A 14,969-nucleotide genomic window follows, 5' to 3' on the forward strand; every position below is an offset into this window, starting at 1 on the left:
GCATGTAGCACAGCGACGACAACAAGCCGGGTTGCAGCGAGGGCTCTGTGCCTGCCAGACGCTGCCTGCACAGCGCGTGTCCGCCGGACCCGTCACGCGCACCCGACAGGCACTGAGGTGGCGTGCACTGTTAGTATCGATACTTCTGTCAATTAGTAATTTGTATTTGTCATATTAGTTAGTTATAATAAAATGAATTGATACTTGGGTGATGATACGATATCGCCATACAGAAATATCACGAGACTTTGCTGTATTGATTTTATTTTTCCCGCCCCTCATACATCATGTTGTTGTTTTGTTGCAGTGGGTCAGTCTGATTCTGAGGATTTATAGTTTCATGAAATTAAATGACTTCACACGTAATGTAATATAACAGTGAATTTATTTTCTGTAGGTTAGCCGTTGACATAACGTAGCTTCAGTTTACATCAGCTCAGAGCTGCACGATAAATCGTTGCAGCATCGACACTGCGCTGTTAAATTGTGCGCTGAAGGACGTGCAGTGTCGAGTACTCAGCTCGTCTGTTGCTTGACACAAATGGAAAACTGGCACGGTTCTTATTTTCCAGGACTTATACTGGCTGATCTTTCAGCTTTTAGATGTTACGTGTACTAGGGGTGAGTTCGTGTACAAAAATCTCTAAACGTTGAGAGTGGGTAATTTTTTTTCGTGTAAACGTGTACACGGGTTTCACCGCTGGGTGGTGCTATTGCATTATACCAGTAAAACCCCAGTTATCCGAATACCAACCGAACGGGCCATTTAACCAACAGTTACAGGCCGCCACTCCGAAATATTGCCATTCCGACGGTCCGCCATCCCGAATTCTGAATCCCTGAGTCCTGACAGTAAGCTATGGCGAGCCTGTAGAAGCTGGAATTGTGTGCGCTTTTACGCATGCGGGTGTAGGCGATCATGGATACTTGATGTGGGAAAGATGTAGCCAGATGTATTACTTGTTTTTAAGCGGCACTGAGATATGTGGCTCGTCCGTCCGTCCGTAGCATGAGTCATGTGTGCCACTCCAACACCGACCCGTAGGGCTGGACTATTAATCGAATTTTAATCATGATTTCGATTTTGGCTTCTCACGATCATAAAAACATTATAATCGAAGAAAAACGATTAATGCGCCGCACGGCGCGGCGTGTATGTAAGTGAATGGACCTGTGTTATGTGCAGCAGCAGCAAGCGTGTGACGTGTGTGGATCAATAATATGTGGAGCGAGCGACTGAGCACATGGCAGAAAGACAGCCTTTGGTTGAGAAGAAAGATAGGACAACTTCAGTCATCTGTCATTGTCACGCTGTCGTGTCTGCCTCCCAAGGCAACACGAGCGGTTAAAAAAAGTCCAAAAAAGTTAATAACTTACAAATTATGGCGAAAAGGTAGTTTCTTGCAACCCTAGAATTAAGATAAAAATATTCACAAACGAAAAAACACTTCTGGTTGCTGATAAGTAGTGTTTAACTTTTGATTTACCACTAAAAATTAAAACCCTCGGCGCACTGCAGCGCAAGCAGACAGATGCGCGACTCAGAGCAGCATGTGTCACTGACACCAGACCGGTGGAAAATGTCACCATCAGCATATTATTTTACATCAATAAAATCTATTTTATCATTATTTTGAGTCACATTGTTTAAAGAATTTAGTCGTCTGTGTTCAAGCAGGATAATAGGTCTCCATTCATTGCACGTCGGGCTTTCTATTTCCTTGTTGGAGATGGTGTTGTGTTCAAGGTCCCCCCCAAAAAACGGGAGGAAAAAAAGGCCAAATATTCGATTTTTTTTTCACAATCGAATCCCGTGCTGTTGAACTTGGGTCAGCCCTAGTATTTATTTTTATTTATTGTTTTTATTGCTATTATTATTGTAATTTACTATTATTATTATTATTATTTTTTTACTTGTTTACTTGTTACTAACTTATTTCTGGCTGTTCTTTTAAGTTATAATTAAAGTTGAGTTTTGGTGGAGTTTTGAAATCAATGAATAATCGTGTTCATTAATCGTGATTATTATTTTTGCCATAATCATCCAGCCCTACCGATCCGTGCGTAAAAGCGCAAACAATTCCGTGTCCTCTCACCCCCTTAACAAACACGCGGTTTTAATAGAACGGAGCATGTAGGCTACTGACCTGTTGCCAGACCTGGTCTTACACCATTTCTTGTCATATTCACAGTTAGTCAACAATTAGTATCACCCCCCCCCCCCCCCCCCTAAAAAAAAAAAAAAAAGTTTTTCGTGTACTAATTTTTCACTCTCATGACGTAGTGCGGTGGCGTTTGATACAGGAAGCGAGATTTTTCTGTGTGTGTGTGTGTGTGTGTAAAAGTATTGCAACCAGGCTGCTAACTGCAGCAGACACAGTGAAGTGCATGGTTTTATGAAATTAAAATGTTATTCCTGGTCCTTGAAAAGTCCTGGAAAGTTTTGAAACTTTGTCCATGAGAATGTGTTGAAACTGTTTAAAGACTGAATTCAGTTTTACTGTCGTCACACAAAGAAAACAACATGCAGGTTAACTTCTGACTGATGTGCACAGTAAAAGAGAGTAGAATAGAAATAGAAACAAAACTGGGTCAAAATTCTGTTTATTTTTTTGTTTTTAATTTTTAGTCTTTAATTCTGCTCAACTCAACTTTACTCATACACCACCTCACACACAAACATGCAGCTCAGAGTGCTTCACTGCAAAACAACTTAAAGGAGAACTGAAGTTTTATGAGATTAGAAAATTATATATTATGTAACAATAGGAATATAAAATATTATTTAAAAAAGCAAAAAAAAAAAATCTAAGTAAACTATAAAATAGAGTAAAAATAAACATCATGATGAACCAAGTTAAAATCAGAAAAATGAAATATTGAAAATCAGATTTAAATGATTAATAGTGAGAGTTTGTCAATATTCAGAGGCAACGTTTCACAGCTTAATAAAAACAGAAAACACTCTGACTTGTGTGAGACACATGGAGACAGATTAGTGTCAATATTATCCGTGTGAACTGGTTATTAATGCATCATCTGTAAATATAAAAACACTTCACACAAAGACATAAAAAAGTAAACTCCAATAACAATTTGGAAAATATAAAATTCCACAAATTAAAAAATATATCTGTGAGTACATTAAATTATTTACAAATATGTATAAAACTTTTCTGAATATATTTTTGACAACAGATATTTGGGAATCTCAGTTCTGCACTTCGTGATTTGTTCAGTCACTTAAAGATGATCGTGAGGCGTTCACAGACCAGAGGAACTTTTCTTAGCTGAAAGAACCTCCTGTTTATTGTGAGCTCAGTGTCAGAACATGGAGTGATCGTAGGTTTCTGAACGCTGGTTTGAGGGACGTTTGCTCCCGTGTCAGAGGAGGTACTCTGTCAACTCAACAGGAGCCCCGAGTGACGGTTGTATTCGGTGACTGGTTGAACACATAAGCCGGTGCAGCACCGACAGCCGCCATATTTGAAAACCTGTAGCCAGACAAACATAAAGACGCCACCAAACACAAACAACAGATCGTGTTGAGAAAATGGAAGACAACATGAAAAAGGACAGAACGAAGTCCAGGATTTACTGAGCTCTGAGTTCTTGTGGTCTTTGAGGAGATTCCAGGAATCCTTGAGAAAGCTGCAGGGTCCTTGAGGACATGAATGGACCTCTGTCCTTTTGTTTGAAGTCAGTGATGTGTCCTGCTGTGTCTGAAGGAAGTGCTCTGATCTGCAGGAAACAGGATGGACGGACGTACGGACTCCATTATCCTGTTACAGGTGTGGTGTGTCCTTGTGCAGGTGTAAGGGCACTGTGTGTGTGTGTGTGTGTGTGTGTGTGTGTGTGTGTGTGTGTGTGTGCGCGTGCGTGCGCTCGGCTGAGCCTTCATGTTGTCTCAGTCAGTGTTCCTATTGTTGACTGCAGCAGCTTATGAAGCAGTTCTGCACAGGTGGAGGTGTTAGCTGCAGTTAGCTACAGGTAGCTAACTGGAGGTGTTAGCTGCAGTTAGCTACAGGCAGCTAACTGAAGCTAACGACTCCACCTGTAGCTAACTGAAGCTAACGTCTCCACCTGCAGCTAACTGCAGCTAACACCTCCACCTGCAGCTAACTGCAGCTAACGTTTCCACCTGCAGCTAACTGCAGTTAGCTTCAATTAGCTACTTGCAGCTAACTGAAGCTAATGACTCAACCTGTAGCTAACTGCAGCTAACTGAAGCTAACGTCTCCACCTGCAGCTAACCAGCCACCTGCAGGTGGAGGTGTTAGCTGCAGTTAGCTGCAGGTGGAAACGTTAGCTGCAGTTAGCTGCAGGTGGAGATGTTAGCTGCAGTTAGCTACAGGTGTAGGTGTTAGCTGCAGTTAGCTGCAGGTGGAGACGTTAAATGCAGTTAGCTACAGGTGGAGGTGTTAGCTGCAGTTAGCTGCAGGTGGAGACGTTAGCTGCAGGTGGAGGTGTTAGCTGCAGTTAGATGCAGGTGGAGGTGTTAGCTGCAGTTAGAGACGTTAGCTGCAGTTAGCTACAGGTGGAGGTGTTAGCTTCAGTTAGCTGCAGGTGGAGACGTTAGCTGCAGTTAGCTGCAGGTGGAGACGTTAGCTGCAGGTGGAGGTGTTAGCTGCAGGTGGAGTCGTTAGCTTATAAGTCAACAGCAGATTGAAATCCATCTACAGCTGGAAACTGGAACATGTCAATCAATCAATCAATCAATCAATTTTATTTATAAAGCCCAATATCACAAATCACAATTTGCCTCACAGGGCTTTACAGCATACAACATCCCTCTGTCCTTATGACCCTCACAGCGTCATGTTAAATCGTGTTTAGCTGCAAAAGTCATCAAAAATCAAAGTGACAAAACACTATTTCTAGAAGAAAAACAAAATGCTCATCTGAACATCAGCTAAAGTAGAAACTAAATCTTGCCTCCTGAACCAACACGTGTCCACAGCCAGAGTCGGTTTATGATGATAGAAAACAAACAAAAAAAATCAACATTTTCAGTGTGTCTCAGGTCATGAGTAGTAACGTGTCAGACATATTTAACACCGTGTAAATGTGATGGAGGAAGTTGGAGGCTGAAGTCTTGGTTGTCGTCGTTGTGTCGGCAGGTGCAGCGTTCTCCATCAGCGCCACGTGACGTCAGGAACAGACAGCAGTGTGTCAACATCAGACCATCCGTGTGTCGCTCAGTCACATCCTCACAGGCGGCTCCATGATTCATTCATTTCAGGACTCAAAATAAAACGATAACTGACCCCTGAGAAACGACTGAAGAAAAAACTATGATCGTCAGTAACTGTGAACAGCAGCACACAGCGGATGAACTGTCGTTGCTCATGAATCCTGGTGCAGTAACGAACATACAGCAAACATACATTTAACATGGACACGACATGACAGAACATTAAAGTGCACTGTGAATACTCATAAGAATAAAAATAGGCGAGTGCAGAGGAATAAATATTGCATATTAATGAACTGATAAAACAATAAATGATAATCTGGGTAACAGTTAAAATGAGTTGCAGAGTAAAAACATTAGAAACATATGTATAGGATCATGTGCAATTATTCTGCTGTTCTCTGCTGCTAACCAAGAAAAGAAACTTGGTTTTATTTTTCTTTTAAGAAAAAAAATCTACCTGTACAACAGATGTCAGTTTGTCTTCCTGTGGTATTGAAAATTGTATTTAATATTGAAAATTTTTAAGTAATTGTGTCCAAAATGTCAGTATTGTGACAACACTTAATTGGAGAAGCTGCAACAACAGAACATTTGTCATGTTTGCCTAAAAATGGACTGAAAAGGTTAATTGGTTATCAAAACTGTTGCCAATTCATTGTTTTAGTTTTTTTTGCAGATTAATGAACAGTGTTTAATGTTTTGGGCTTTTAGTTTTCTAAGCGTAGAGCTTTGAAAAGTTAAATGCTATATTTAGAATATTTCAACGGCTTCTCCGCCGTCTATGTTCTCATTCAAGCCACCAGACTCCGCTGACAAAACATAGTAATTTAACATCAGTGAACACAGCAGCTGCTGGTCGACCGCTGCCTCCATCAGTTAGTGTGTTTGTGTCACTGTGTGACTTTGGTGAATCTGGACAAACCCTTAGAAACACCAAAGTCACACAGTGACACAAACACACCAACTGATTTCAGCAGCTCCTGTGTTCACTGATGTTAAATCACTGTTTTTCTCAAAGGAGTCTGGCTTTGAACATTTTGGTGGTCAAAGGTCATGGTCACTGTGACCTTGCATCCGTGTCATTCTCGTAATTGCGATATCTCAAGAACACTTTGAGGGAATTTCCTAGAATTTGGCACAAATGTCCACTTTGAGTCACAGATGATCAAAGTAAAATTTTGTGGTCAAAGGGCAATGTCACTGTGACCTAGTCCGTTGCAAAACATATTTTGAGTTAAACTCCATCTTTTTAAAAAAAAAAAAAAAAAAAGTAATCAGGTTTAAATGGGGTAGTAAGTTGCTTCTTTGGTAACCCTCTTCTTTTCTGCTTCTTCTTGTCTCCACAGTGATACCTCATTGGCTGGTGTGACCCCTGCAGGCCCGCCACCTCCCAAGGTGGGCCCCAATTGGCTGGACCTGCACTGGGGAGAAAATGGCTGCCACCATCACCCTCAACTGAATAGCTAAGCCCCACTGTTTCCTCCTCCACCTCCCTAACGTCACCGTTCATTGCTGTGTTGTGAACCGTGATTCCCTCCGACTGATTTGCTTTAGAGTACTATGGCAATGCATGATATGAGTCGTGCCAAGGGTTTCCCCTGTAAAGAGTGTGATATGGTTTGTCCGAGTACTCCAAGTCTTCTAGAGCATATGAAAGCACATTATCAGCAAGAAGAGAACGGACGCTTTGAGTGTGAACAGTGTGGCCGAATTTACAAGCACGCAGCGAGCCTAGCTAATCATAAAAAGTCTCACGAAGTGGGTTCATTCCAGTGTCCTGTTTGTACGCGTACGCTGCCCAACGCGGTAGCTTTGAAGAACCACCTACGTATCCATACATTGTCCCCTAGTAGTGCACACACAGAAGAAGAGAGCGAAGAAGTAGCTGAAGAAGCAGGCCACGACGAGAGGGACTACGGCCTCGCCCAAGACCTCTCGGACGGGTTTGGACGCTCCCATTTGAATAATAGTGGTATGGGACATAGTGTCCTGCAAAGCCACGAGACAGACGACCACGGAAAAAAAGGCTCCCCTGAATCTGACGACGCTTGGGACAGACCATTCAAGTGCGATCAGTGTGACAGAACCTACCGGCACCACGGTAGCCTGGTGAACCACAAGAAGTGTCACCAGCAAGGAACTTTTAAGTGCTCTGTGTGTTTTAAACAATTTAGCAACCTGGCTGCCCTAAACAGCCACGAGAGAACTCACTCGAAGTTCAAGACCCCTGGGGCCTCCATGGTGAGCAGCAGCAGTAGCAGCAGCAGCCTCCATGGCTCGGAGCGCAGCAGTGTCTCCCAGTCGTCCCAGAGCGACAACACTGCCTCTTGTTTCTGCCACCTGTGCCAGATAGCGCTACCGAGCAAGACAGACTTTCAGGAGCACATCCTGCTGCACAACACGGCCACGCCCTCCCTCGGCCTGCCACGTAGTTTCCCAGGCATCATGCCCCACAACCTGAGTGCAGTTCGATCCCCAGCGTACACCCCTGCCCTGGGGGACCCTCTGCCTCTGCCACCCCTCCCCAGTGACAAAAGAGGTCCCTACGACCCCATAATGGGCCCTCCAGTCAACAATCCCATCTACACATGTGCATACTGTGGCGCAGGACACCCAGATCTGGAGACCCTGAAAGTCCACTATCTGACCCATGACCCCCACCCTGCGTCCCATGGCCAGGATAGCGCCATCCTCAACTCAGACATAAGCTCTGGATCACAGGGCTCAGTGTCTTCTCCCTCCGGAGGCCGTGTGCCCCAGGCCAACTCTCCAGATGACGGAGAGCGGCGTTTTAAGTGCGGGGAGTGTGGCAAAAGCTATCGGCATGCAGGAAGCCTGGTCAACCACAAACGCTGCCATCAGACAGGCCACTACCAGTGCACCATCTGCTGTAAGCAGTACCCTCACTTGGCAGCGCTACACAGCCACCTGCGGAGCCACAAGGGGCGTCCCTCCAACCAGCCTATTAATAACGACAGCAATGACTGGCTTTCACCAGAGCCGCTCACTCTGGACTCCCAGCAGAGCTACGTCCAGGAAGGCAGTGGTGCGACCACTCCAATCTCACTGCCAGGAAACCTTGGTGATGCTGCCCACTTTGTACCAGACGGTGGCCACAGCAGTGGGTTGGACTCTCTTGAGTTCCACGATCGCTTTGATGGCAGCTCACTTTCCCAGAGCAGCTCTGCTCACCGTCAGGCTGACAGACACGTGTGTGCTGACTGCGGTGAGATGTACGGAGATGTATCCGGCATCAAGTCGCACATGTGTCCCCGCCGTGGCCAGCAGCCGCAGCAGAGCAACATGTCCAACGGTTTTATGGGGAATATGAACTACCACAGCTCCAGTGGAACCTCGCTGCCAGCTGGAAGCTCCAGCAACTTGAAAGAAGGCAGCAGCCAACGACAATACTCCCAGAGTGGAGGCAAGAGGATGGGCAGCAATGACAAAGACGACGATGATGATGGTGAAGTGTATCAGTGTTCAGTGTGTGGCAACCACTACGCCAGCCTCAGAGCCCTCAGGAGCCACCTGCGTAGTCATGCCAATAACCCAACAGGGCCAGGACCTTCCAACCTGGAGCAAGAGTGGAGGATGATCTGCTCCACCTGTGGCCAGAGCTTCTCCAGGAAACAGGACCTCCTGAATCACCAGTTAGTCCATGGCCCCCAGAGGCCGGACGGCCAGCAACAGGGTATTGTAGGCAGCTCAGCTAATGGCAGTGACAAGATGGATGGACGCAACCACATCTGTGTTGACTGTGGCATGTTTTTTGCTGATCGCCACCACCTGATCACCCACCTGTGCCCCGGTAAAAATCGGGCCAGCTCACTGAGCAAGCAGGGTCTGAATGGAGCCAAAGGAATGTCTGGAGGGGATGGCGTCGGCGGTGGAGTTGCCGGAGGAAGCCGTGATGTTGGTGGCGATGGACGTAGACCTATGGTTGACCAAAGTGACAAACCCCACAAGTGTGACCAGTGTGGACGAGGGTACAGACACCCCTGCTCACTCCTTAACCACAAAAAGTCCCATAAGACGGGTGTTTTCCGCTGCTTGGTGTGCCAGAAACGCTACTACAATCTGCTGGCTCTCAAGAATCACCAAAGGACCCACTTTGATCTAAAGAGGTACGTCTATCCGTTTTTACTTCATTTGGGCAGATCTTTTAAAGTTGGCTTAAAGGGATAGCGCACCCAAAAATGAAAATTCAGCCATTATCTACTCACCCATATGCCGAGGGAGGCTCTGGTGAAGTTTTAGAGTCCTCACATCCCTTGCAGAGATCGGTGGGTGGAGCGGCTAGCACACCTTATGGCTGACGGCACCCCAGACTAACGTCCAAGAACACAAAATTGAAACCACAAAATATCTCCAACATGCTCGTCCATAGTGATCCAAGTGTCCTGAAGCCCCGACGTAAAAAGTTGTTTCAAAAAACCTGTTTTTAGCCTCACTGTAGCCTGTAGCTCTGACTGCTTCTCTGTGCTCCATGCTCACATGTGCGCGCTTGCGCGAGACCAGCGAAAGCACGAGCTTTGCTTACCCGTGTTTACATTACGTGACGTGCACCACAGGGAGAGACAACAGTAACCACATATCCGAGACCAACGCCATTGTCCGCCTGAACTACGGTAGAAATTAATGATTTACTCCTCTGAAAGCCTGCCATCTGGCCTCTGCCTTTTCTTCCAGTTGATCTTGGGGAAGTAAAAAAATGTCTCCAGAACACTACGGGTCAGAAGTGCTGGAAACTCAGGGTGATCGGTGATGCACGGTCTCTGAAGAGCAGCAGTCTCGTCAGTACCGATATCCAGATTCTCAAGTGCAGGCATCGCCAATTCCCAGTCTGAGCAGCAAAGACTTTCCTCATCCATTGGCATTGCTTTGCATTTGAAACAACTACACCACCAGGTTTCCAGTGCTCGACTCCGGTATTCTGCGGCTGGCTGAGGGTTAGGCTCATGAGCTGCGGCGGCTGCTTCATCCAGTAGCCTGAGTTCCGTCCGTATACTCGGGCTCAAACAAATACGGCTCAGCAAAGAAATGCTGTTCCTCCTCAATTTCAAAGTCTTTGGACATTTTGGGCTGTCCTTTGCTAAAAGACCGTAGTGCAAATTATCTTGTAGCTACTGTGGTTACTGTTGTCTCCCCCTGTGGTGCACGTGTCACGTGATGTAAAGACAGGTAAGCAAAGCTCATGCTTTCGCTGGTCTCACGCACAAGCGCGCACACGTGAGCACGGAGCACAGAGAAGCAGTCAGAGCTACAGGCTACAGTGAGGCTAAAAACTGAGTTCAAATGACGTTTTTCGAAACAACTTTTTATGTCGGGGCTTCAGGACACTTGGATCACTACGGATGAGCAGTATGGAGCTATTTTGTGGTTTTGATTTTGTGTTCTTGGACGTTAGTCTGGGGCACCGTCAGCCATTAGGTGTGCTAGCCGCTCCCCCCGTCTGGGGCACCGTCAGCCATTAGGTGTGCTAGCCGCTCCCCCCGCCGATCTCCGCCAGGGATGTGAGCATTCCTCAGCATGAGGGTGAGTAGATAATGGCTGAAATTTCATTTTTGGGTGCACTATCCCTTTAAGAACTTCATGTTTAAAACCAAATTAGTGTTGTGTATGTTTTGATTTAATCCCGTCGATCGGCCGAAACATTAAAACCACTGACAGGTGACGTGAATAACTTTGATCATCTTGTTACAATGATTTTCTTTGTGAAGAATCCTTTGGCCCTGACATTCATGTGAATGTCACCCGACACTCCACCCACCCAATTGTTGCAGAAGTCCCCCCTTTCTGATTGAGCATATGTGGGACGCGCTGGTATCCCACCTCACAACCCGCAGGACCCAAAGATCCGCCGCCAACACCCAGACATACCCAGAGGTCTGGTGTCCATGCCTAAACAGGACATTGCCAAGTGTGATCCAAGGAGGCCCTACCATGGATGAGGGGTTCCTCTGAGGTACCAGCACATCCCACAGATGCTCGATCTTATTGGGATCTGAGGAATTTTGATGCCAGGTCCATTGCTTCAGCTCTCTTTCACGTTCCTCGGGTCATTCCAGAACAGTTTCTGCGGTCTGACATGGTGCAATGTGATGCTGGGGGGGCACTGCCATTGAGGAGTGCTGTTGCCAGGGGGGGGGGGGTACTTGGTCTGTAACAGTGTTTGGGTGGATGGAGCATGTCATTCACATGAATGTCGGAACGAAAGGTTCCCCACAGAACATTGTCTTGTAATGAAATGATTAATGCCATTTACTCTGTCAGTGGGTTTAATGTTTCAGCTGATGGGTAAATACTGAGGGAACAGAGTCAAGATTTCATCAGTCAAGGTCCCAAACTGATGATGTGATTGTGATTTTTCAGCTTGAAATGGAGACATTGGCTGACGAGATTCAGCTTTAGTTTTTGTAGAATGCCTTCCAGTGAGGACATTAAGATTTTTAACTGCGCTGAGTCCATTTGTTGTCAGATGTGTTGCACATGGTGCCAGGACTGCCAGCCTTACTAGGAATTTGACTTCTGGGTTGCAGTGAATGAGGATCATGTTAAACACCACCATATTGGTTGAAGTTAATAGCTTTAATGGATTGTGTCTTCTTCATCTCTGTCCATTCATGCTGCAGGCACAAGTGTGAGGAATGCGGCAAGGCTTTCAAGATCCAAAAGCAGCTGATCAACCACCTCCGTCTCCACGAGGAGCACCGAGCCAAAGGTCTCGTTCGGACCGGCCCCAACGGTTCCCGCTTCCAGCAGCCCGGACCATCTCAGATGCAGACTATGAGAGGAGAGTCGTCAAAGAGTCAGCCAATGGGCATGAAATACAGCCATCAAGGGTTCAAGAAGCCCTACTCCTCCGCTGGAACTTCCAGGCCCCAGAAGTTTGATCCAGCTGAAAGTGGACGGCGGCCTTTTGCCTGTGAAGAATGTGGCAAAACATACCGCCACGCCGGCAGCCTGGCTAATCACAAGAACCTCCATAAAATCGGAGAGTACCACTGCAATGTTTGCAACTCCACGTACCCCAACAGGCTGGCAATGAAAAACCACCTACGCCTCCACTTTGCCCAGAAGAAGCACAACTGCCAAGAATGTGGCAAAGGCTTCCGCACCCAGAGGCAGCTAGCTACCCACACTACAGCCGGCCTGTGCAAAGGGCCACAGGGCCCCGGGGCCCAGATGGATTTTGAGTGCGATGGCTGCTGTGAAGGCTTTGCCACGGCCGATGAGCTCGCAGCCCATGACTGCCCAGCCCAGCACCTGCCTTCATCCTCCTCCACCAACAGCTCCACCAACATCAGCATGGAGAGAAGCTCTGTGGACTTGGACTCTGACGAGAGACCCTATGCCTGTGACCTGTGCAGTTGTGCTTACAAACATGCAAGCTCCTTGCTGAACCACAAGCACACCCACAAGACGGGCAACTTCCGGTGCAACTTCTGCGACAAGCCCTACACCAACTACATGGCGTTGCGCAACCACATGCGCATCCACACGCAGCGAAAGAAGCACATCTGCCACACGTGTGGGAAAGCTTTCCGGCTGGCCAGGTTCCTCCGAAACCACCAGAAGGTCCACGAGGAGGGCGCCACCCCCTTTGGCTGCCCCACCTGTGGGAAGAGTTTCCAGGGGAGATCCGGCCTAGCCAGGCACCGCTGCGGGGACAACCAGGTAGGCATGGAAGTCAGGAGGAAGGCCACTGCACCCACGGGAGAGGGCGACGAGTGTCGGTACACGTGAGTTCTCGTCAGTTGTTTGTGATTCTTCGAAGTTGGAAAAAAAAATAGTGAAGATAAATTTAGGTCTCTACGTGTCTATTACAGGTATATGATCTCCAATCCGGCTTCCTTGGGACCATACGCGTGCCGGAATTCGGATTTTTCTGAAGTTTGGACAAATTGAATTAGTGGAGAGACCAGATAAGTCAAACCCGTTTGCTTTCAGTTAGCATATATCACACACTTGAGTTTTCTAGGCTGCCTTCATGTTTAGATGTTTTGTTTTCATGCTTTGTATTCTCAGCAAACTCTGACACAGATTTGATTTACGTAGCATTTTGTGTGTAGCATTTTAGCAAAATTTAAAAGTATTGATGTTTGTTCCTTGCTGTTGTTCTGATTTTGACTGTAGTCTTTGTTTGTGTTTGTTTCCTTTTGGTAGTGTCATGATACTGGCCAGATGTCAGACTAGAACATGCAGTCATGTGATGGGGCTCTTGCATTTTGATGTCAAAGGGAAGATTAGGAAGTATTTGGAGCTAGCTGCACTGCACATGTGTCGAGGTTATCATTCCTAACAGTTCCGACAACTACAGTCTGACATGGCGGAGGTTCTTTAGGCATGTTTGATGGATTCTTCATCATTATATTGAGCAATCACCCAAAAGAAAGCTGTGACAGAAGGTCTCTGAAATAGTTTCCAGCTGTGTCCATTTGTGCAGTGCAGGGAGCAGCAGATACCTCCCAGTCCCCCACATGATTCCCAGTTGTTTGTCCATAGTTTCTCCCATGTCCCTCCCTCCCCCACCCAGCAGTCCTCTCCCAGATCACTGTGTAGACCTCTTAACTGTAGATGGTACACCACTTTGTAGTTGTTTAAAAGCATTAAGCCGGATTTCAGATCATATACCTGTATGTGCAACATCTTAGATGATGAGTGGTAGTTTAAATATTTCTATAATTCTAAAGAAAAAGTGGTAACCAGTAACTGAGATAATCTTGAATAGAAGAGTGAGAGCAAACTGCCATCTTCTGTTACTAATCTCCCCTTTTCCTTCCTTCTGTTCCTCCCTCCTCCCCCCTCCTCCCCGCTCCTCCTGGTCCTTCCCTCTTGTTCTTCCTTGTTCGTCTCTGCACAGATGTGATCAATGTGGCCGCTCCTACCGCCATGCCAGCTCCCTCCTCAACCACAAGAACACCCACACTGTCGGCATCTACCACTGCGCCGTGTGCCTCAAGACCTACTCCAACCTGCTTGCCCTGAAGAACCACCGCCGCATCCACTCAGAGACGCGGCGCCACCGTTGCCACGACTGCGGCAAGGCCTTCCGAGTTTCCTCCCAGCTCTACAACCACCGACGCGTCCACCAGAAGCAGCGGGAGCTGACCTGCCGGTCCTGCCAGCGAGCCTTTCCCACGCAGGCCAGCTTCAGGCTCCACATGGAGATCACCCACGGCCAGACGCCACAGCCCCGCCAGCCCAGACCCCAGCAGCCTCGACCGGGGGGCTCCCAGGAGCTGGGCTGGGGGTCAGGCCTAGACCTCACCTTGATGCAAGAGCAAGGACTCCACCCCGGCAGCGTGGCAAAAGCTCGCAGCCGCGGGAGCCACAGTGAGGTCATCAAATCCCATGTGTGCGATCAATGTGGGCGGTCCTACCGCCACGCCAGCTCCCTGCTCAACCACAAGAACAGCCACAAGACCGGGACCTACTTCTGTAACTCCTGCCAGAAGGAGTTCCCCAACCTGATGTCCCTCAAGAACCACCGGCGGATCCACACCGAGCCCAAACGCTATCAGTGCCCCGACTGCGGCAAGTCCTTCCGTGTCTCCACCCAGCTCATCTGCCACCGCCGCATCCACACCAAGGAGAAACCGTTTTCCTGCCAGCAGTGCGACAAGCGTTTCTCCTCCAAGTCCAACCTGAGGCACCACATGAAGGTGCACTGGAGCGGCTCGACGGCGCCCCCTCCCATGGCCCACGCGCCCAACTTCCTGGGTATGCCCGGCGGCCCCTTCATATAAGATAAGGGATGGGGGGGGGG

The 14,969-nt window shown here is 47.5% G+C and overlaps 1 protein-coding gene across 4 annotated transcripts in view; it reads left to right on the plus strand.

Moving 5' to 3' along the window:
- si:dkey-89b17.4 (zinc finger protein 850) overlaps positions 1-14,963 on the plus strand; it is a 21,562-nt gene extending 6,599 nt beyond the window's left edge. Inside the window, exons 2-5 of one of the 4 annotated variants that reach the window (XM_050068808.1) lie at positions 6,544-9,324; positions 11,833-12,936; positions 13,030-13,125; positions 14,062-14,202. In XM_050068808.1, coding sequence (XP_049924765.1) covers positions 6,758-9,324; positions 11,833-12,936; positions 13,030-13,108 — 3,750 coding nt within the window. In that variant the 5' untranslated portion in view covers positions 6,544-6,757 and the 3' untranslated portion in view covers positions 13,109-13,125; positions 14,062-14,202. Of the gene's footprint in view, positions 1-6,543; positions 9,325-11,832; positions 12,943-13,029; positions 13,126-14,061 lie in introns of all 4 variants that reach the window. The other 3 variants (XM_050068809.1, XM_050068807.1, XM_050068806.1) reach the window with 3 other exon arrangements.
- The last annotated feature ends 6 nt before the right edge of the window (positions 14,964-14,969 follow it).

This window comes from Epinephelus moara, chromosome 18, assembly GCF_006386435.1.
Source record: "Epinephelus moara isolate mb chromosome 18, YSFRI_EMoa_1.0, whole genome shotgun sequence".
Classification (NCBI taxonomy): domain Eukaryota; kingdom Metazoa; phylum Chordata; class Actinopteri; order Perciformes; family Serranidae; genus Epinephelus; species Epinephelus moara.